Source organism: Vicia villosa, linkage group LG1, assembly GCF_029867415.1.
Source record: "Vicia villosa cultivar HV-30 ecotype Madison, WI linkage group LG1, Vvil1.0, whole genome shotgun sequence".
NCBI classification, from domain to species: Eukaryota; Viridiplantae; Streptophyta; class Magnoliopsida; order Fabales; family Fabaceae; genus Vicia; species Vicia villosa.
In genome coordinates, this window is record NC_081180.1 from 212,742,042 (window position 1) to 212,762,200 (window position 20,159).

A 20,159-nucleotide genomic window follows, 5' to 3' on the forward strand; every position below is an offset into this window, starting at 1 on the left:
AGTTAAGCAAGACACATTGACTGAAGAGGCCATGAATTTTACTACTCCAACTGTTGATAATATTGTGGGTACTAGTAAGATTACGAGAAGCGGAAGGATCTTTTCACCAGAAATTTCTCCAAATGTTGCTACTAATCCAGTCCAGGCCCCAGTTCCTAATCAAGATTTCAACGCTCGAGGCAAGGAGCCACTAGTTGAACCAGTTCAAGTACCGGTGTAAGTCACTATTGAAGATCCATCGAGGCAAGAAATGGAGGAAATATTGAAAATCATCTGCAAAAGTGATTACAATATTGTCGAACAACTAGGGCACACTGCTTCAAAGATTTCAATGTTGTCTCTGCTAAAGTATTCAGAAGCTCATGCCAAGGCCCTGATGAAGTTCCTGAAAGCTGCACATGTACCACAGGAGATTTCAGTCGATCAATTCGAAAATTGTGTTGCCAGTCTAACAGTGAATAACGGTCTCGGTTTCTCTGATGCTGATTTAACCCCTGCTGGGAAAAATCACAATAAAGCCCTGCACATCTCCATTGAATGTAACGGCACCACTTTGTCTCATGTGCTGGTGGACAACGGTTCCTCTTTGAACGTGTTACCAAAAGCAGTACTGGAAAAACTTGACTTCGAAGGAGTTATGTTACAACCAAGCGATGTTGTGGTAAGAGCCTTCGACGGGTCAACAAGAACAGTGTACGGAAAAGTGAAGCTCCCAATCAGAGTGGGCTCTCAGATATTTGATTCTACCTTTTACGTAATGGAAATTCACCCAGCATATTCCTGTTTACTAGGACGCCCTTGGATACATGGGGCAAATGCTGTAACTTCTACCCTGCATCAGAAGTTAAAGTATCCGGTAAAAGGCAAGGTCGTCACAGTTTATGGCGAAGAAGAATATGTGGTTAGCCACCTGAGTAACTCCAAGTATGTTGAGATGGATGGAGAATTCATCGAAACTCCCTGCCAATCTTTTGAGATGGTCCCTCCAGATGTCTCTACTGCCAAACACATTTCTGTTGCTCCTGCTACAAAAGTAACTCCAACTATGGCTTCTCTCAAAGATGCCAAAGTTGTGATCGAAGAAGGTGGTTGCACAGTATGGGGACAGCTCCTCGATGTACCTTACAAGTTCGATAAGCTAGGTCTGGGCTATGCTAATAAGAACGATCAAAGTCCTCGTTCTGGAGGATTAATGTCACATTTCATCAGCCAAGGAGTGAATGCTATTGAAGATGATGGAGTGTTTTTGAATCATATTATTCAGCAATATCCAAATGAAATTCCACCTGTTTCCATGGAAGTTTGGGATACTTTGGGAGAACCAAGCGGCGGGTATGATTTTCTAGTAAAGTACACTGCACCTCAGAGTTCTTTTATTGCCATGGAAGACATTGCCCCAACTGGATGGGGTGATCAGTTTGAAGATTGCAAAAGTTTCACAAGTTCCATCACTGAGCAATACCAAAGTCCACCTAGTCCAAAAGAAGTCTGGGATACACTAGGAGAACCAAGTGGTAAGTATGACTATATGGTGAAGTATTCTGCTCCCCTGAGCTCGCAGATCGCTATTGAAGATATCATTCCAACTGGATGGGACAACCATTTCGAAGACAATATGACATTCACAAGCCCTGTCGCTCCTGAAGAAGTCTGGGAAACACCAAATAACGAGAATGATTTCCTGACACAATACACTGCTCCCCAGAATGCACAAGTCTCCCTCAAAGACATCATTCCAACTGGATGGGACGATCTTATCGGGTACCTCGCTCAGCCAACAAAAATATCTCAGCCTGGGCTCTCGTATCCAGCAGAGTATCTTGCTTATCCTGAAGGATCAACAGCTCATTTCCCCACTAAAGAAATCAATGTTGTGGAAGACGAAGAAGACAACTACAACTGGAGCAGCTGGATACTCCCTGCTCACAACAATGGATTGAACAACTGGGAAGCTGAGGATGTGATCTCCTTTGATCAGGAGTAAATGCAATTTCCTGTTTTCGTTGTTTATATGTTCAAAGATAAAAACGGTTCCTGTACTATCGAACCATGAACTTAAAAGCCAGGTGCCTTGCCCGAAGCACACTGGTCCTTTTTATAAGGGTTTGTCATACCATGATCATGTTCATTCAATAAAATCATGGGACGTTTGCATATTCAAATTTTGTGATCCTTTTTCTTTCTTTGCTTTCATTCATTTTCAAATAGCTATGTGTTCTTACACACACCCACATAATAAATGCAAATTCACATTCACTCTAGATCCTGTTGATAACGATTCTGCTATTTCCAGTCATGACTTTGAAAATCCGATCTACCAAACTGAGGACGAAAGTGAGGAAGATTGTGAAGTACCAAGGGAACTTGCAAGGCTGTTAGAACAAGAGGAAAAGACTATACATCCGCATGAAGAGCCAATTGAAATTATCAACTTGGGCAGTGACGAAGAAAAGAAAGAAGTCAAGATAGGGGCTGATCTAGAAGGCAGTGTCAAGCAAAGACTGATTCAAATGTTACAAGACTACCTTGAGATATTCGCTTGGTCCTATGAAGATATGCCTGGCCTTGACACGGATATTGTGGTTCATCGCCTGCCAATCAAAGAAGGTAGCACTCCAGTTAAGCAGAAGTTGCGAAGAAGTAGGCCGGATATGTCAAAGAAGATCAAAGACGAGGTTGAGAAGCAATTCAATGCTGGCTTTCTGAAAGTTGTGAGTTATCCTCCTTGGATAGCTAACATAGTGCCTGTGCCTAAAAAGGACGGGAAAGTTAGAATGTGTGTAGACTACAGAGATCTGAATCGGGCAAGCCCCAAAGATGATTTCCCTTTACCTCACATCGATGTACTAGTTGACAATACTGCACAATACAAGGTATTCTCCTTTATGGATGGATTCTCAGGGTACAATCAAATCAAGATGGCACCCGAAGACATGGAAAAAACAACCTTCACAACACCCTGGGAGCCTTTTGTTATAAAGTAATGCCCTTTGGTTTAAAGAATGCAGGAGCAACCTATCAACGCGCAATGGTAGCTCTGTTCCATGATATGATTCATCAAGAAATAGAGGTTTGCGTGGATGATATGATTGCAAAGTCCAACACCGAAGAAGAGCATCTAGGTCATCTGCACAAACTGTTTGACAGACTCAAGAAGTACAGGTTGCGACTGAATCCGAACAAGTGTACCTTTGGAGTAAGATCCGGTAAACTCTTAGGTTTCATCGTCAGCAGCAAAGGTATTGAAGTTGATCCTGCCAAGGTCAAAGCCATTCAAGAAATGCCCATACCCCGTACCGAGAAACAAGTCAGAGGATTCTTGGGACGTCTGAATTACATAGCCAGATTTATTGCCCACATGACTACTACTTGTGTGCCAATCTTCAAACTGTTGAAGAAAGATCAAGTGGAAAGATGGAATGACAAATGCCAGTTAGCCTTTGATAAGATCAAAGAATATCTCCAAAAACCGCCAATCTTGCTACCACCAGTGGAAGGAAGACCTCTGATAATGTACCTAACTGTGTTAGAAGATTCAATGGGGTGTGTACTGGGGCAACATGACGAGTCTGGCCGAAAGGAGCATGTAATATACTATCTTAGCAAAAAGTTTACCGATTGTGAAACAAGATACTCACTGCTCGAGAAAACTTGCTGTGCCTTAGCATGGGCGGCTCGCCGACTAAGACAGTATATGCTAAACCATACCACTTTCCTGATCTCCAAAATGGATCCTATCAAGTATGTGTTCGAAAAACCTGCTCTCTCTGGAAGAATAGCAAGATGGCAAATGATCTTAACAAAGTATGACATCCAGTACACTTCGCAAAAAGCGATCAAAGGAAGTGTGGTAGCTGATCATCTGGCTCATCAAGCAGTGGATGATTATCAAGCGTTGAACTTTGACTTCCCAGATGAAGATATTATGCTAGTTACTGACTACGAACAACCAGGACCGGAGGAAGGACCCGAGCCAGGATCCCGATGGACTATGGTTTTTGATGGAGTTTCCCACTTTGAATTATTGGCAAAAAAATGTCAATGAGAAATCTATCTTTGCTAGATAACATTTGGGGGGTTGTTACACTCGAAATTCAAATGTTCGAAAGATGTCTAAAAGTGAGATCCAAAGATGTTTCGAAGAGAACATAGCAGGCTAACTTTAAAGAGAGGGCAAAATAGATCTAAAGAAAATTCGCTCACAAAACATGAAATCAAAGGTTAATGAACAAACAAAATCGAAATGTCAACATTAACTTTCTCATATACTTATGCAAAGAGTTTGTAAACGGTTATAATATTTTTGTTTGATTATAGTCATGTGTCAAGCATGCAGACAATAGTGTTTTGTATAAATATATGAGAATTCTCCCTTAGAGCAAAGAAGTTTATATTTTTCATCTAAAACATAATTTATTGTCGCTTTACATTTTATTTTTATATAAACCTTATTATATAAAAATAAGGTTACTATGGAATTTTAGTGGCAAATCAGACTCTCTTTGGGTTAGATGGATTCAAGCATACTACTTGAAAAACAATCAGCTGATGGAGGTTAAGATTCAACTCAATCATACATGGATCATGAAGGCGATCTTAAAACAAAGAGATATTGTTTAGAACATGAATGAGTGGGAGAATATCATGAATAAAAATAGTTTCAATATGAGTCAAGTCTACAAAGCGCTACAATGTTGGGACCAAAAGGTTAAGTGGAGAGACTTGATGTATTAGAAATATGGCAAGACCTCGAGCTTGTTTTATTATATGGCTTGCCTGTCAAGTGAAACTATCAACCAAGGATAGATTATTTAAATTTGGAATGATTGACAATACAAATTGTTGCTTATACTCTGACGAGGAATCTATCAATCATCTATTCTTTATTTGTCCTTATACGCGGAATATCTGGCTAGAGGTTCTTGCCTAGATACAGGTGCAACATAATCCTGTAAGATGGGAGCACGAGATTGATTGGTTAATACGGCAGGCAAAAGGCAAAGGCGTCAGAGCTGCCGTCGTCAAATATGGGCATCACAGAAACTATCTACGAAGTATGGAATCTTAAGAATCAAAAAAGTTTTGGTAGCGATGTGGACAACACAAGTATAAGGAAAAGAATTATAGATACAATTATGTGTAGAGGCTGGAATAATAAAAAACTTAGAAAGTATATAGCTATTCTAATGCTAAATTAAATATGTGATTGCTCTATAAGTTCTATAGTCTTTTTGATCCGTTAGTTGTTGGTTCCACTTAAATCGCATGTCACCTCTGATTTTTTGAATTAATCAAAGAATTTAATTTATAAATAAAAACCTTATTATATATACTATGACTAGTATCAACTAGAATAATCGTTAAAAAAATATTTTAAAATTGATATTAAAATGATTGATCGAAGAATGTGTGAAGCCAAGTATGCACCTTCTTGATTACAAGGCATGCACAACACAATGCGATCTTGAAGAAATATAGTACCTCCTTTTGATGACTTTTTAGTGAATTCAAATATTTTATTCAAACACGCAACCTCAAATGGAAAAAACATCACTTTCAAGAAAATGAACTAATGAAGAAAAAGAATGAAAATATAGAAACTCAACAAGTCAACAAATAGTAGCTCACGTGTATCACTGAAACCGAAACACAAAATTCACATTACACATTGTTCATACTTTAATTAACAATCTTGTTAATTATAATTCTGATTTCTTCTAATTAATATTCACTAGTGCAAAATAAACAATATAATTTTAAAATTTACACCCGATATACTAAAAACGGGTGTAAATAAGAAACACGGTGGCACTTTTGTAAATAAAGTGTAAGTTTATAATTGATCACGTGAAAATATACACCCTATTTTTTAAAAAAGGGTTTAAATTAAAAATATTATTATATTTAAATCTCAATTACTCCCGTTAAATTAAAAATCGGGCGTAAATTTAAATAGACTTAAAAAAATTATTTATTTTTATAACTCAAAATATTATTCTTAATAACTAGTTAAGTGAATATTGTGAATATTATCAAATTAATGGGTTTAAATTTATTAGATGAATAAAATATACTAAAACTCTTTCACCAAACCCATCGCATTCATTTCACCAAACCCATTTTTCAGCTCTCTGTGAACAATCTATCTGTGAACAATCTAGCACACAAAAATGGAGGAAGCATCTAAAACCATTGCATACCAAATCAGAGGTATCCAAAACGACGAAGAAGAGAGAAAATTAACATATCAATTTTCATTTTTCATTTTTTTTTGTTTAAATTAAAATCAAATTGGTTCAATCTTCATTTTCGTTCCCAAATTTTCATCGATCTGGGAAATTCTATTCGAATTTTTAGGTTTGAGGTTGTTCGATTGAAATTCATTGCAACGTGGATGTTGTTGATTCGTGAGATTTTGAATTTTGTAGATTTTGAAATTCTGTTCTAGATCGTTTGCTGTTGTTCAATGGCGTCGGCTCAGGTGCTACCGAACAACTCTGCTTCGTCTCGGAAGCAAGAGCATTTGGAAGCTGACAAGCGTCGGGTATGTGTTTGATTTTGACTTTGTTCGAGATTATGATTATAGAATTAGGGGTAGTAGTTTTGTGATTGTTTATGTTATGCATTGTTGTGTTTTGTTTGTTATTGTTTTATGAAATTGTGAGAGTAATGTGAGTGGTATTTTTAAATGGAGGGAGATAGAAATTAGTGGAAGCTGAAAGGAAGAGGAATTTTGAATGAAAGTTTTGGTATTTGGATTTTGTCGGCTTTCGCGTTGAGTTTTGAAAAAAAAACTGTTATCTCTAAATTAATCTATTCTTATAGTTTATGCCTTTTAGCATTATTAATTTGTTATGTTTTGGATGTAAAAATTTGTAGCTGTTAAATGATTTGTTCATTGGGGATATCTGTAATCTATAGATTCAATCAGGATCGATTCCGCCTCTTTTGAGTGGAAAAGATGTTCTTGGTGCTGCAAGGACTGGTTCTGGTAAAACCCTTGCTTTTTTAATTCCTGCTGTAGAGCTTTTGTATAAACTTAAGTTTAATCCTCGAAGTGGAGCTGGTGTTGTTGTCATATGTCCCACTAGAGAGCTTGCTATTCAGGTACTAAATTTTGTTAGTGGGTTTCTAATTTGTTTTAGTTGTAACTTTGGCATCTGAAACAAATAAAAACAAATAAAACAATCCTCATAGATCATCTGAAACACTTTTTGATTGAGATATCATACATTATTTCCATGCAATCTATCATCTAGTATTTATTAATGATGTGTTTTTTTCATCAGTATGGTTTGTGAGTGGTTGATGGATATCAGTAATGTAAGCATTTCTTGTAGAATGTACACACAAGTGTTTGATGCTTATCAGTAACGTAAGCATTTCTTGTAGAATATACATGTGATAGTTCAATGCTCATCACATGGACACCTTGGCTACAAAATATCTATTGGATCTTAATCAGAAGTTCATTCATAATGTATTTTGGCTGATATTTATTTTATGTTTACATACATTATGACATTATTCATCTGTCCTTCCCGCTTGCTCTTGAAATAAGTAGATGCATGGATGCATATAGCGTAGACTCAGGCTATTCTCTAACTTTTATATTCCTGAATTCGTTGGCAGTGCCTCATTGTTGATGAAGCTGACAGGCTATTGGAAGCAAACTTTGAGGATGAATTGAAGCAGATTATCAAGCTCCTCCCAAAGGTACCTATAATGCCGAGCATGTGAAATTATTATGGTGGTTTCTTTAAATTGCTTTGTCCATCCCATCTCCTTATGTGGATTGGATAATTGAACCAGAAAATACCTGGAAAAAGGTCTTCATTAATTTAAGATTACAAATATTACTATTGTCTATTTCTTACCATTGAGCAAAAATACAATAGTGAATTTTTCCTAAAAATACAAATATTACTCTTGAAAGACAGATGTAGTTTCTTCTAAGTCCCGTGTTAGTGGGTTTCTAATTTGTTTTAGTTGTAACTTTGGCATTAGACATGCTCTGATTTGGATTTAAATTGCTACTTTGTGTTTGATTTGGAGTATCATAGTTGTCTGTATGGATACAAATCAGTCTCCTGCTCATTAACTTGTACTTAGAAGATTAAACACTAGCATTTGTTATGTTTTTAAATTGTTTATGACCTATGTGCTTCATTAGATAATATTTTGATGTATACTAACTTATCGAAGTGTCAAATGGGGACTTCTCATTTGATGCTTTTCAGGTCGATATGATTGTAGTTACCGATGGGAGCAGAATTCTGGGACTTGGAGATCTTGGTGTTCAAGTAATTGGCATTGCAATTGGGAAGCTTGATCTATATGTTGCTGCTGCTGGCATGAATCCTCAAAGGGTACGTGGTTGCTTAATGTTTCATTGTTGGTCCTTTAAAACTGTTTATGATTTTCTTATGATTTAGTCAATGTTTTAGAGTAGTGCTAGAAACACCCACTTTAACACTCCTTCCAACTCTGGCTCTCTTATTGGGTGAAATCTGTGGCTCTCTTATGCTAAAATTCTTTATCTAAAAGAATGGAGATTACAAAATAGAATCTTTATCACCTGGCTCAAAGATCAACTTCCCTATTGCTTAAGCTATTTGGTTGAAGCCTATATGTGGTTTAATATTTCTAAGGACAACTCGTGTTATATATTATTCTATAATGTCCATTGTACTTTGCAGGGTGCTTTTATAGATCTCTGGAAATATTGTTAATTCTAAATTGAATAACTTGCACTTATCATATCAACCAACCAGTGAGTATTTTATTACTATGCTAAGATTTATACAAACCATTTTTATGGTTGTGATCATAGATTATAATGCATAAACTAATACATGCAGAGAGTTCGATTGGCCATTTTGAAAGTGATGTTTTCAAGTTCCTCATTTTTTGAAAACATGATCATGCTATTATTATTAGAGTAATATGGTCATCAAAAGATTTCCGAAAAACAAAATTGGCCTGTAAAATTTTATTATATTGATTTGCTTGTCTCATATTAAGTTTTTGACATCAATCAATATTGGGACCAAATTGATATCATTTGTTCTCACTAAATTTATGAGGACTAAATTGGGAGTTTGCTATGTAGCTTCGGTGTTATCATCTCTAGCTCCTGAGAACTGAATTCAATGTATAGATGGAATTTTTGTATTGATCTTTTTATTGCTTACTGTATGTGAAATCATCTACCAAAATCTTTTTGTATTGACTTGTTTATTGGTATTTATTCAGGAATTTGATCCAATCATTTGCATGGAAGGTGGAGAGTGGATATTGAATTCAGTGCCTTATTGTTTCAAAACTTGTCTCAATTTATTTTCCTTTTCTAATTTTGATAGAGATGAAGCTGAAATTCAATTCCTGAAGTTTATATTAGAAAATGCCCCAATTTTAAAAAACACTCATATATATGGTTCTGACAGTCTATTAGCTGATTTGAAGAAGAAGACTGATGTTTGCAACAGAATGGAGTCTATGACTTGCCAAAGCTCATGTCCTTGCTCATGATGGGGGCTATCACCAACTTGTTAGTCATTGGTATATTAGACAACGCCCTACTTAGGCCTGGGCGTTTTGACCGCCAGATAACAATTGATGTACCCAACATTAAAGGCCGTGACAAGATTTTTCAGATTTACTTGAAAACAATCAAACTTGACCATGAGCCCTCATATTATTCTCAAAGGCTTGCAGCCCTTACTCCAGGTTTTGCTGGAGCAGATATTGCTAATGTTTGCAATGAAGCTGCCCTGATTGCTGCAAGAACCGATGAAGCACAAGTCACAATGGATCATTTCGAGGCAGCTATTGATAGGGTCATTGGTGGTTTGGAGAAGAAGAACAAGGTAGGCTTTTAAAAGCTCGTTTGTTTTTTAATTGAAAACACACCTTTTTAAAATAGGAACTGAATAATTGTGCAATTATTTTTTTAATTGAGGAGCTCTTAGGAGAAGGTTGCTGGATTGAAGCTAGTGAGAATAATATGATAGCTATGCAGCAAACTGCGTCGACGCAGCAACAACACTACATGGCCAATAATATTCCCATTGGAATGGGAGAAGGTGACCATGTTAATCATCATCAAGTTGATCAGGAAAGTGGTTTTGTTGTTGGGAAGAGATGGTGGATCGGGCCGAGGGCGAGTCAAGGTCCATCGACTTTGATGAAAGAGAGATTAGTAGTTGCTGTTGGTTACTTAAAAGAGTACACAAAGAACTCTTTCAACAACATACTTATTCACATATGGGTGCCTGTTCTAAGGAGGAGATCAGCAATTCAATATCTGCAGCAGGATTCCAGTTCATCTGTTCCGATTTCTGTGAATCCAAACATGAATGTTCATGTTCGATTCTTTAGAAGCCACGAGTATCCGCGACATCAGCAACAGAAGCAACAATATGGTTCTCTTTTAGCATTTCCTGTGTTCGAAAGAGGAAGTGGAACATGTCTAGGTGTCATTGAGTTTGTTATCGCCAATCAAAACCTCATCAATTATCGTCCACAACTCGATCATCTCTCCAATGCTCCCGAGGTTTGTAGTTTCTCAATTAATTGCATTAGTACTAGTTTAATAATATTACCGTAATTTAAAACATGTGATTGATGGATCTATCTATCTTTGGTGCAGGCTGTTGATTTTAGAAGTAGCCACAACATGAATATTCCACCAGCAGTAAAGGTAAGGATGCATTCCATCATTCATCAAATCAATACTAGATTCAATTCTTGACCTAATTGTTTTACATATGATAATGAGTAATAAGGTTTTTGAGGAGTTGTACGAAGTGGCGGTGAATGAGATCGTAGAGGTGTTGGCGTCTGTATGCAAGACTCACAATTTGCCACTAGCGCTAACATGGGCTCCTTGCATACAACAAGGAGGAGGAAAAGGTACTACCAGTGGTGGTGGATGCAGTGTTTCGATTACATTTCCAACGGATCAGATGAACAATAATAATCATATGATGATGAGTTGCATATCGACTGTTGATTCAGCTTGTTATGTTGGTGACATGGAGATGTTAAGATTTCAAGATCAAATGCAAATGGTTGAAGAGGATAAAGACATAGAAATGTTGCCAAAACAAAAATAAAAGAAGAAGAAAACTTATATATATGAAGAAAGTGTTATGACTTAGTTAAAATATGATTTTTATGTGTGTATGATTTTATAGTACTTGAAATATTATGACTACACATGATTTTGTATACTTTTTGGTTAATATTAAAAATATTGACTTAGTTAAAATATGATTTTTATGTGTATGATTTTATAGTATTTGCAATATTATGACTAAAAATGAAATATAACTAAATGGTGTATATGAAATAGGGTGTAAATAGATTTAAATATAATATAATTGTTCATTCATAAATGGCGTATTTACTCCCGATTTTTATTAAAATAGAGTGTAATTAAGAACGTATTTACACCCGATTTTTATTAAAATAGAGTGTAATTAAAATGTAATTACGCTCAAATACACCCGATTTTTATTAAAACAGGGTGTAATTAAAACATAATTATGCTCAATTACACCCAATTTTTATTAAAATAGGGTGTAATTAAAACGTAATTACGCTCAATTACACCCGATTTTTATTAAAACAGGGTGTAATTAAAAACGTAATTACACCCAATTACACCCGATTTTTATTAAAACAGGGTGTAATTAAAAACGTAATTACGCCCAATTACACCCGATTTTTGTTAAAATAGGGTGTAACGTAGAATGTATTTACACCCGATATTTTTAAAATAGGGAGTAATTACGAACGTATTTACATCCGTTTTAAACGGGTATAAAACGGGTGTAAATGCGTTAGACATTTCTCACCCTGTGGATATACACCCGATTTTTATTAAAAATAATGGGTGTAAATTTAATAAAAAACGGGTGTAAATTAACATTTTTGCACTAGTGATTGCCAATAAAAGATGTACTAGTAACTAAGAAAGTTTGGAATGTCATGTCACAAATATTTAGAGGCCAATGGCATGAGACGGTGATCATGAAAAGTAACAAAAATAGCAGTTGGGGAGTAATCTTTATGTGTTGTTGACGCGTTTTTCGTCGTTCTGGCATTTTGTGTTTTGATAAAATGCATGCCAGCCCACTAAGTTTATACAGCTTACAAGAACCATGTCTAACGCCATTTTTTCCTCCTTCACATTTTTTTTTAATTTAAGATCTTACCTACTTCACTCTCTAAAAATAGGTCATGGACATCACATTTAAGATTTTTTTATTTATAAAATTATACCATGGGAAATACTAATAGTTATATATGAGAACCAGAAATCTTTTTCTTCAAATCTCACATTATCAAGTAACTAAACTCTTATTTCTTGTTATTATAGATACATGGTTGGCATATTTTTGTATTTTTGTAGTAACTTGTTTAGCAAGATCAGACATAATGAGACATTTTATCTGAAATGTCTCCGTTCTTGCGCGTTTTTTCTTTAAAAAGATTTGTTTTTTGTTCGTTTAAATTCTGTTTATTTTAAAAGATTTAATTCAGAAATATTTTTTTTCTCTAGCTTATGCTAATATATTTTGAAAAGATTTAATTCAATATTTACTGTAAGTAAAATATTCAATTGAATTTGCTCTTATAAAAATATTCCATTTCATACAAATTTGATTTGGTTTGAATTTGCTTTTATTCGATTAAACTTTTTGGATGAATCAAGGCATTTATATAAAGAGGTCATCATGCTTATTTGAAAACACTCTTGAGAATTAGTATAAATTTTTGAGTTTAGTCTTTTGTATTGTGTGTTGTAAAACAAACTCTATAATTGTGAGTAGTTCTTATTTACAACATACATAAAGTTTTTGGTCTATATTTGTGAAGAGTTTCACATTGTAAATAATTGGTTCTTATAAATATTTTGAAGAGTAGGAGTGAAAATGAGGGATTTTAGATTTAGAGAAAGCATGGGTTGAAAAGCACAAGTAATATTAGAAAAAAATATTGAATTAAATGAGTTTATATGAGATTGTGCATTATTAACTATTTATAATTAGTGACTTATTTCTATGAGCTACAAACGTAAGTGGTAATTGGACCGATTTAAATTATGATTTTTTTAATATATTTTATTTATAAAATAAAAAATGTTTTTCAGAATAAATATTTATTTTTTATGTGGATGGTTTTGGTATAAAGGATGTGGCTCTTTCTGATTAAGATTAATGATTTGTTCAAATTTTCATTAAATTTAAAGTGATGGTCAGAAAATTTAAAATTCTAATAGCCAATATAATTAGTGTAGAGATTTTGAATTAAAAAGAAGTATCGAAGTGTAACTTAAATCTATTAAATTACTAGTTATAAAAGTGATTAAATAATTAAATTAAACCTGGTATACATTACTTCCACTTTTCCTCTTTTTTTATTGCATATAGTTTTTTTTCCCGAATGGTTAATATATAAATAAAGAACGAAAAACCCGCGATGAATGATAGAGATGCAAGATAAACACAATCAACAGACAAATCATCCATCAACGAATCATGAACTAGGCATACTCCATTAAGATCTTCAGCTTAAACTCCTAACCTTAGGGTTAGGGGCTTTGGTTTTGGTGGTAGTATCTTCTGGTTCTTAGGGTTCAAGTTTATTTTTTTCAAGTTTAATTTTTTCTTCTTGTTTTCACTCAAATGGATCGCAATGGGGGAGAGGATGGATGGCAGAAGGTGAACCACAAAAGGAAGGCAACTAACAGCTACCAAAGAAAGAACAGTTGGGACGAAGCGAAAGGGAAAAGAAGGATGGGCGAGTATGGTAGCCCTGAAACAACTTTCTTTTTTACAGAAATACCGGAGCATTATGGAGCGAAGGAGATGTATGACATTTTCAGGGATTATGGAAATGTAGATGAAGTTGTGATTCCTCCACACAACGATAGGAGGGGAAAGAAATATGGCTTTGTAAGGTTTTTATGGGTGGAAGATGTTAGGGTTATGGCGGCTAAACTTGACAACATTATTATTGAAGGGGAGAAAATTTACGCAAACGTACCGAATATAAAAGGACTAAAGGGGTATTCACGAGGAGAGCAGAGGAAAAGAGAAGGGCAAAGGAGATACACATCTCCCAAAGAGGTGGCTTGAATAAGAGAGACAATGGGGCTGAGAGAGTCATTAACAAAAATAAGGGTAATGGAGCAGGAAAGTGGCATGAGAAGAGATCTTACATGCAAGTGCTAAGAGAAGGGAGAACAGAAGGAAGAGTTCATGAGGTCAATATTCCTTCAAGAAGAGGAGGTGAAAGGATCATCATTAATAGATGGAAGGATTCAAAATCCCCTCTGGCATACACGGTCAAGGATGAAGAATTAGCAAGGTTCAAGAAGGCATACATAGGTGTGGTAGCGGAATCAGGGACGTCTTATAACATACAGGAGCAAATGCATATGGAGGGAGTGTTCTCTGTAAAAGTAACACCATTAGGAGCGAATATGTGTTTATTGGAGGAAGCGATCCAGGGTGATATCAAGGCTATGGTAGAGGAGGCTAAGGGATGGTTAGAACAGTGGTTCGAGGATATCAAAGAATGGACACCGAAAGTGGTAGAAAATGAAAGGTGGGTATGGTTGAGATGCTATGGAGTGTTGTGTCACGCATGGTCTTCAGACTTCTTTAAATTTATAATGTCTCCGGTGGGATGTTATGTTTGTTCAGATGACGAAATGATGAATCAGTCAAAGATGGATATGGCAAGGATCCTAGTGAGAACAAAGTATTCCTTGAATCTCAATAGGATATTCAATATGGATATCAATAATAACGTCTATATGATCAAGGTGGTGGAGGATGAATATGGGCCGAAGCGAATAGAAGTGACAAAAACATCAAGAATGAAGAATAATGAATCTGCATCAGAAGACAGTTCTGAAGATAGCTCCGAGGAAGACAGCGTTGAAGATGAAGAGGAAGACGGTGAGTGGCATACGAACGAGGTAGTAGCAGAAAGAGAGGAATCATGGATGGAGGAAAGTTCATGTCAGAAAAGTGAAGGAAAGAATAGAAAGTACGAAGAATGAGGCAAAGCTATAACTAGTTTGGAAGTTAGTCAGGAGGTGGCATTTAATGCCAATGAAAAAGGTATGGGACAATCATCATCTTTTCTTGTAGAAAAATATAGTAGGAGTGGCACGGGTGTATGAAAGGAGATGATAGGCATACAAAAGCACAAAAAAAAAGGTGAAACATCATTCATGGGTCAGAAGAGGAGAGATAGTGAAAGTCAAACAGAAAATGTGCGGGAAGTTCAAATAATTCAGAAGGAGACAAGAGGTACTTACCAAGATGGGCTGGAAAATAGTGGGCTAAAAGGTATGTTGTTGGCCCAACAAGAAGATTCAGATCCAATCAGCACTAGTCTAAATAGTGGGGGGCTCATTACTTCTAAAAGCAAACCTGGTTACGAATGCAGCTAGCACTAGAGTGGGAATATCACAATCATAATTTGCGGCTCTAAATCTGTCAAAAAACCAAGGAAAATTAGGAATGCAAGTGCACAAACAGAAAATTCAGTAGAAGGAATTAGCGATAAATCCAATAACTTCTTAGGAGGATCAATTTTGTGTTGCGAAAGTATAGCTGACTCACATGTTCAACAAGGAAATAAAAGATTTTGGGGGCCCATAGAAACTAATGCGGTAGGAAAAATGTGGAGGACTATCAAAGAGATGGGAATAACAGGAAATGAAGGTGATGAGGTATACGAGGAGGTAATTAGAAGTTTGGAGAAAAAAGACCAGGAGAAGAGAATATTCAAAAAAGACAATAAGGTGAAATCAATAAAGTCATTATGAATTTAGTCTCATATAATGTCAGAGAATGTGGGAACTTGCTGAAGAGAAAGAGACTCAGCCAACTCTTGGTGAAAGGGAAAGCAGATATATGCTTCATTCAGGAGTCGAAGATGCAAACATTAGAAGATAAAACAATATGTAGCTTATGGGGTGGGAAAAAGATAGGGTGGACATGGAAGGAATCAGAAGGTTACTATGGAGGCTTAATCATTTTGTGACAAGAAGATGTGATTCAACCAATCTTTAGTTTCAAAGGAGAAGGCTTCGTGGGGATATGTGCTCATTGGCAAGGTACTTGTTTTTACTTTGTATATGTGTACTCATCTTGTAATTTAGGCTTGAAGAGGCAACTGTGGGAGAAAATCATATACTTCAAATTGATACTGGATCCAGGGAACTGGGTGATTTGGGGGACTTTAATTGTGTAAGAACATATGAAGAAAGAAAAGGAAGAGGTAGAAGTCACAATTCTAAGGATATGGAAGAATTCAATGACTTTATAGACCAGATGAAGTTAGTAGATGACCCACCTGTTGGAAACACATTCTCTTAGTCAAGCTTGGATGGAGGCTCATCGAGTAGGATAGATAGAATAATGTTAACAGAAAATATTTGTGAAAGGTGGAAGGTGAAAAATCAACTAATAGGTGACAAAGATATCTATAACCACAGCCCGGTTTGGATCAAAACTAATGACATAAACTGGGGTCCAAAACCCTTTAGGACTCTGAACTGCTGGTTCGATAATGAAGAGTTTGGTTGTTTCTTAAAGAAGGAGTGGGATTCGATGAAAGTGGTGGGCAGCAAGGCGTTTGTTTTAAAGTAGAAGCTAAAACAGTTGAGAGGTAGACTTAGGTGGTGGAACCATAATGTCTTTGGTCATGTGGAGCTGAAAGTTGAGGAAGTTGTTAAACAATTGAACATATTGGATAATAGCTCGACGGATATGAGTAACAAGGAAGGATTTTTGGCACCTAAGAAGGTCTGGGAGTGCATACATTACAAAAAAAGTATATTAGGGCAAAAGTCAAGGAACAAGTGGATAAAAGAAGGGGACTCAAATACAAGGTTTTTCCATAATGCGATAAAATCCAGGGAAAGAAGAAATCACATCTCATCAGTGGATAGCCAAGGAGGAGTAAAGCTTGAAGGGGTAGAGGAGATCAAAGTAGAAGTCAAAAGATTTTTTAAGGCAAAAATCAAGGATCAAGGACTGCATAGACTTGTCTTAGATGAGGTTGAATTCAAGAAGTTAGATGATGGTGATAGAGAAAGATTGGAAGGGGTATTCACATCAGAGGAATGGAGGCATGGGATATGGTGGTCAAACAGATGCGAAGAAAATTGGCTCTATGGAAAGGAAGAAATTTGTCAATAGGAAAGAGAGTCACTTTGGTAAACTCAATTCTATGCAACATGCCGATTTATAGCTTCTCCTTCTATAGAACGCAAGTCAAAGTGATCCAAACCATAAGAAGAATACAGAGACAGTTTATTTGGCAAGGAAGCGAGGAGAAGGTAGGTATAAATTGGGTTAGCTGGAAAGCTATGAGCAAGGAGAAATGTCAAGGAGGATTGAGGCTGAAAGATATGGGAGCTTTCAATGAAGCTTTACTTGGCAAATGGAAATGGAGAGTATTAAATGATGATGAAGCACTATGGTCGAATCTCCTAAGGGTGAGGTATGGGAATCTGCAACTGAGCTGGTTGAGAAAGAAGGATATGAGGTTAAGAAACAAGGAATCCTTGTGGTGCAGGGATTTGGGGATGGTGGGCAAAAGGAGAGGCTCTAAGCAGGATGCCTTTAACGATCAGATTAGCTTTAAGATAGGAGATGGTAAGAACACTTCCTTCTGTAAAGCTAGGTGGCTGGGAAATGGAACCTTAGCCAATCAATACCATACATTGTTCAATAATGAAGGAATAGAGGACAGTTTGATTGCAGAATATGGATGGTGGGAGGGAGGAACTTGGCATTGACACTATCCTAAATCAAATGCAATGTCAAATGGAGTCACTGGTGAAGAAGAGATGAATCACTGAAGAACATCCTTAGCGAAATTCAACCTATCCAAGGAGCGAAGGATAAATGTGTATGGATTCCAAATTCTGAAAAACAATTTTCTGTATTGTCCTTCTATACTGTTATAATGCAGGTGGAAGATATGGGTCAGCTGTATGAACCAATGAAGGAAGCGCTAGTGCTTATGTGGGAAACCAAAGTTCCCTCAAAAATTAAGATTTTCAATTGGAGATTGCTGCTAGATAAACTGCCCACAAGGAATCATTTGATCTGAAGGAACATCATTCTGGATGTGATGGAAAATCGATGCCCATTATGCGGCTTGAGTGAAGAGAATACATTACATCTCCTGTTCAATTGCCTCACTGCTGTTACAGTTTGGAAGTAGGTATTAATTTGGCTGGATAGAAAGTATTCCATTCAGCCAGATATCATAGAGCATTTTATGTCCTTTAATACGGCATTCAAAGACAAACGTGGTAAGAACAAGGAAAGTATTGTGTGGATGGCTACATCGTGGAGTTTGTGGAGAATGAGAGATGATCTGTTATTTAATAACATGGAAGTAGATGTTGGAGAAGTTGTGTTTAGCATAAAAACTAGTTTCATGGTTATGATTGGAGATAGATAGGAAGAATTTACAGGTTGTACTTTTTATGATTGGTGCAAATGCCCTTTAAATATTTTTGGGTTAGTCAATATCTTGTTGAATAATAAATTGAATATTTTGAAACTACATTTAATCACAAGAGAGTAAAAGAAATGCTCTCACAAATAATATTTGGATCATTTCTTATCTCTTACATAGTTTAATCTTAAATCAGATCACCTCGTAATCGATGGTGCCTCTGAAGTTTCAAACCAACAATCTAAAAAGATGTTTGATTTTAAATTAAGTCATTTTGGTAACATTATACAGAAACAACAAAACAATAGTTGGTCAAGTAAAAAACAAACATATCATTCATTCCTAAATATAATTTAATTTATCCTTCAAAACCAATAATACAAAGACATATATGCTAAGCTAACATTAAACTCTCTTTTATACAATTCATCTATCCCTATATATAAAAATAATCTTAAAAAAATAGAAAACTAAAAAAACTGAACAAATGAAACAATGTGTTGTCATCGTATATAAATGAACCAAAAAAAATCAATGGCCAGCACCAGGACTAGGAACAGATCGCAGAAGAATCCTTACTTCATGTTCAATACTAATGAGGTGACGTGCAACGAGCTTCTCATCAACTTCAACAGAGTTCCCTCTCTTGCTTGGTGCTGAATAAGGGACAGTACCCTTAGGAAGTGAAGCGAGAAACAAACTGTCTGTTGAAGATGGGGTGTTAACTTTCTTGTTGTTTTGTTTTTCTGAACCAATAAGAAGTTTTCTTCCTTCTAGAGATGAACAAAGAGAAGCAAAGATAATCAGTAATAGAACAATTTGTGTAGTGTAAAGGGGAGCCATTGGAGAGTTTTTGAAGTGTTAAGTTTGTGTTTGGGTTGGTTATGAGATTATGAGAAGAAGTGAGTTTCTTGAAGGCAAAGATGTGTTATATATAAAGAGAGAGAAAGAGGAAGAGAGAGAGAACGTGGAGAACAAGTTTTGGTTTTGAAGTGGAAAAAAATGCGTTGAAATAAATAGAGTGAGAAAGGTGTATTTGTTGTATATTGAAGAGAAGAGAAAAGTCTTATTAGTCAAAGAAAGAGTAATGTGTTGTAAAGTATAATATCATGTTTTTGCGAAATTGTCACCATTTTTGCCGCGTGGAATTTACGAGTTAGGTGGTGGTGAGGTAAGCGCTGCCCAACCCTTTTTGGTAATTTCGTTTTTGAATTTTATTTGGCTACATATTACACCGTCAATGTGTCAAATCGAGTTAATGTGTGGTAAAGTGATAACATGGCTGACTTGGCTGGGTTGAGATTGAGGCATTCACTCGTTTCAGCGGAAAATAAGATTTGGCTTTCTTGTTTGGGAAATATTCAATATAGTCGGCGTGTTTTTCTACATATGGTGTGCAAGAAAAGGATGTGTGTTCACCAAGATTCATTAATTCAAACTTTATGCTCTAAATAAGTAGCATTTTCTTTATACAATGACGTATGCACTAATGAATAATATGTCCCAAGAAAATGTTTGAGGAACATAATGTGAAGGCTCCTTTTTTTAGATCTTTTTTTTCAAATGTTAGAGTAAGATACTGAATATGTAACACTTGTTTAACATATAGAGTTTTAGGGTTTTCCGACCAACAATATGTTATAGCAAAAATAGCA

The 20,159-nt window shown here is 35.8% G+C and overlaps 4 protein-coding genes across 5 annotated transcripts; 3 read left to right on the top strand and 1 right to left on the bottom strand.

The window, feature by feature from the left end:
* Nucleotides 1-6,064: 6,064 nt before the first annotated feature.
* LOC131644856 (ATP-dependent RNA helicase HAS1-like) lies at nucleotides 6,065-9,684 on the top strand. 2 transcript variants are annotated; one of them, XM_058915466.1, is made up of 7 exons: nucleotides 6,065-6,210; nucleotides 6,429-6,544; nucleotides 6,922-7,107; nucleotides 7,633-7,716; nucleotides 8,241-8,369; nucleotides 8,700-8,773; nucleotides 9,256-9,395. In XM_058915466.1, the coding sequence occupies exons 2-6, from the start codon at nucleotides 6,467-6,469 to the stop codon at nucleotides 8,730-8,732; spliced, it is 510 nt and encodes a 169-aa protein (XP_058771449.1). In that variant the 5' UTR covers nucleotides 6,065-6,210; nucleotides 6,429-6,466; the 3' UTR covers nucleotides 8,733-8,773; nucleotides 9,256-9,395. The 2 variants fall into 2 exon arrangements, with proteins under 2 accessions (XP_058771449.1, XP_058771448.1); XM_058915465.1 differs by lacking the exon at nucleotides 8,700-8,773 and having other exon boundaries at nucleotides 9,256-9,684.
* A 46-nt stretch (nucleotides 9,685-9,730) lies between these two features.
* Nucleotides 9,731-10,785, top strand: LOC131644857 (protein NLP1-like). The gene is made up of 3 exons (XM_058915467.1): nucleotides 9,731-9,869; nucleotides 9,972-10,555; nucleotides 10,652-10,785. Exons 2-3 carry the CDS (start codon nucleotides 10,007-10,009, stop codon nucleotides 10,751-10,753), a joined length of 651 nt encoding a protein of 216 aa, XP_058771450.1. The 5' UTR covers nucleotides 9,731-9,869; nucleotides 9,972-10,006; the 3' UTR covers nucleotides 10,754-10,785.
* Nucleotides 10,786-17,155: 6,370 nt separating this feature from the next.
* On the top strand, nucleotides 17,156-17,833 carry LOC131594488 (uncharacterized). The gene has a single exon (XM_058866637.1). The coding sequence runs from the start codon at nucleotides 17,156-17,158 to the stop codon at nucleotides 17,831-17,833; it is 678 nt and encodes a 225-aa protein (XP_058722620.1).
* Nucleotides 17,834-18,502: 669 nt separating this feature from the next.
* Nucleotides 18,503-19,522, bottom strand: LOC131622301 (precursor of CEP14-like). The gene has a single exon (XM_058893330.1). The coding sequence runs from the start codon at nucleotides 19,345-19,347 to the stop codon at nucleotides 19,036-19,038; it is 312 nt and encodes a 103-aa protein (XP_058749313.1). The 5' UTR covers nucleotides 19,348-19,522; the 3' UTR covers nucleotides 18,503-19,035.
* Between the last annotated feature and the right edge of the window lie 637 nt (nucleotides 19,523-20,159).

Bases quoted from the DNA above. Each gene is read 5' to 3' on its own strand.
- LOC131594488 (XM_058866637.1), top strand. From the start codon at position 17,156: ATGGAGGCATGGGATATGGTGGTCAAACAGATGCGAAGAAAATTGGCT.
- LOC131622301 (XM_058893330.1), bottom strand. From the start codon at position 19,347: ATGGCTCCCCTTTACACTACACAAATTGTTCTATTACTGATTATCTTT.
- LOC131644857 (XM_058915467.1), top strand. From the start codon at position 10,007: ATGATAGCTATGCAGCAAACTGCGTCGACGCAGCAACAACACTACATG. The intron at 10,556-10,651 runs GTTTGTAGTTTC...TCTTTGGTGCAG, and splicing joins ATCTCTCCAATGCTCCCGAG to GCTGTTGATTTTAGAAGTAG.
- LOC131644856 (XM_058915465.1), top strand. From the start codon at position 6,467: ATGGCGTCGGCTCAGGTGCTACCGAACAACTCTGCTTCGTCTCGGAAG. The intron at 6,545-6,921 runs GTATGTGTTTGA...TGTAATCTATAG, and splicing joins TGGAAGCTGACAAGCGTCGG to ATTCAATCAGGATCGATTCC. The intron at 8,370-9,255 runs GTACGTGGTTGC...GTATTTATTCAG, and splicing joins CTGGCATGAATCCTCAAAGG to GAATTTGATCCAATCATTTG.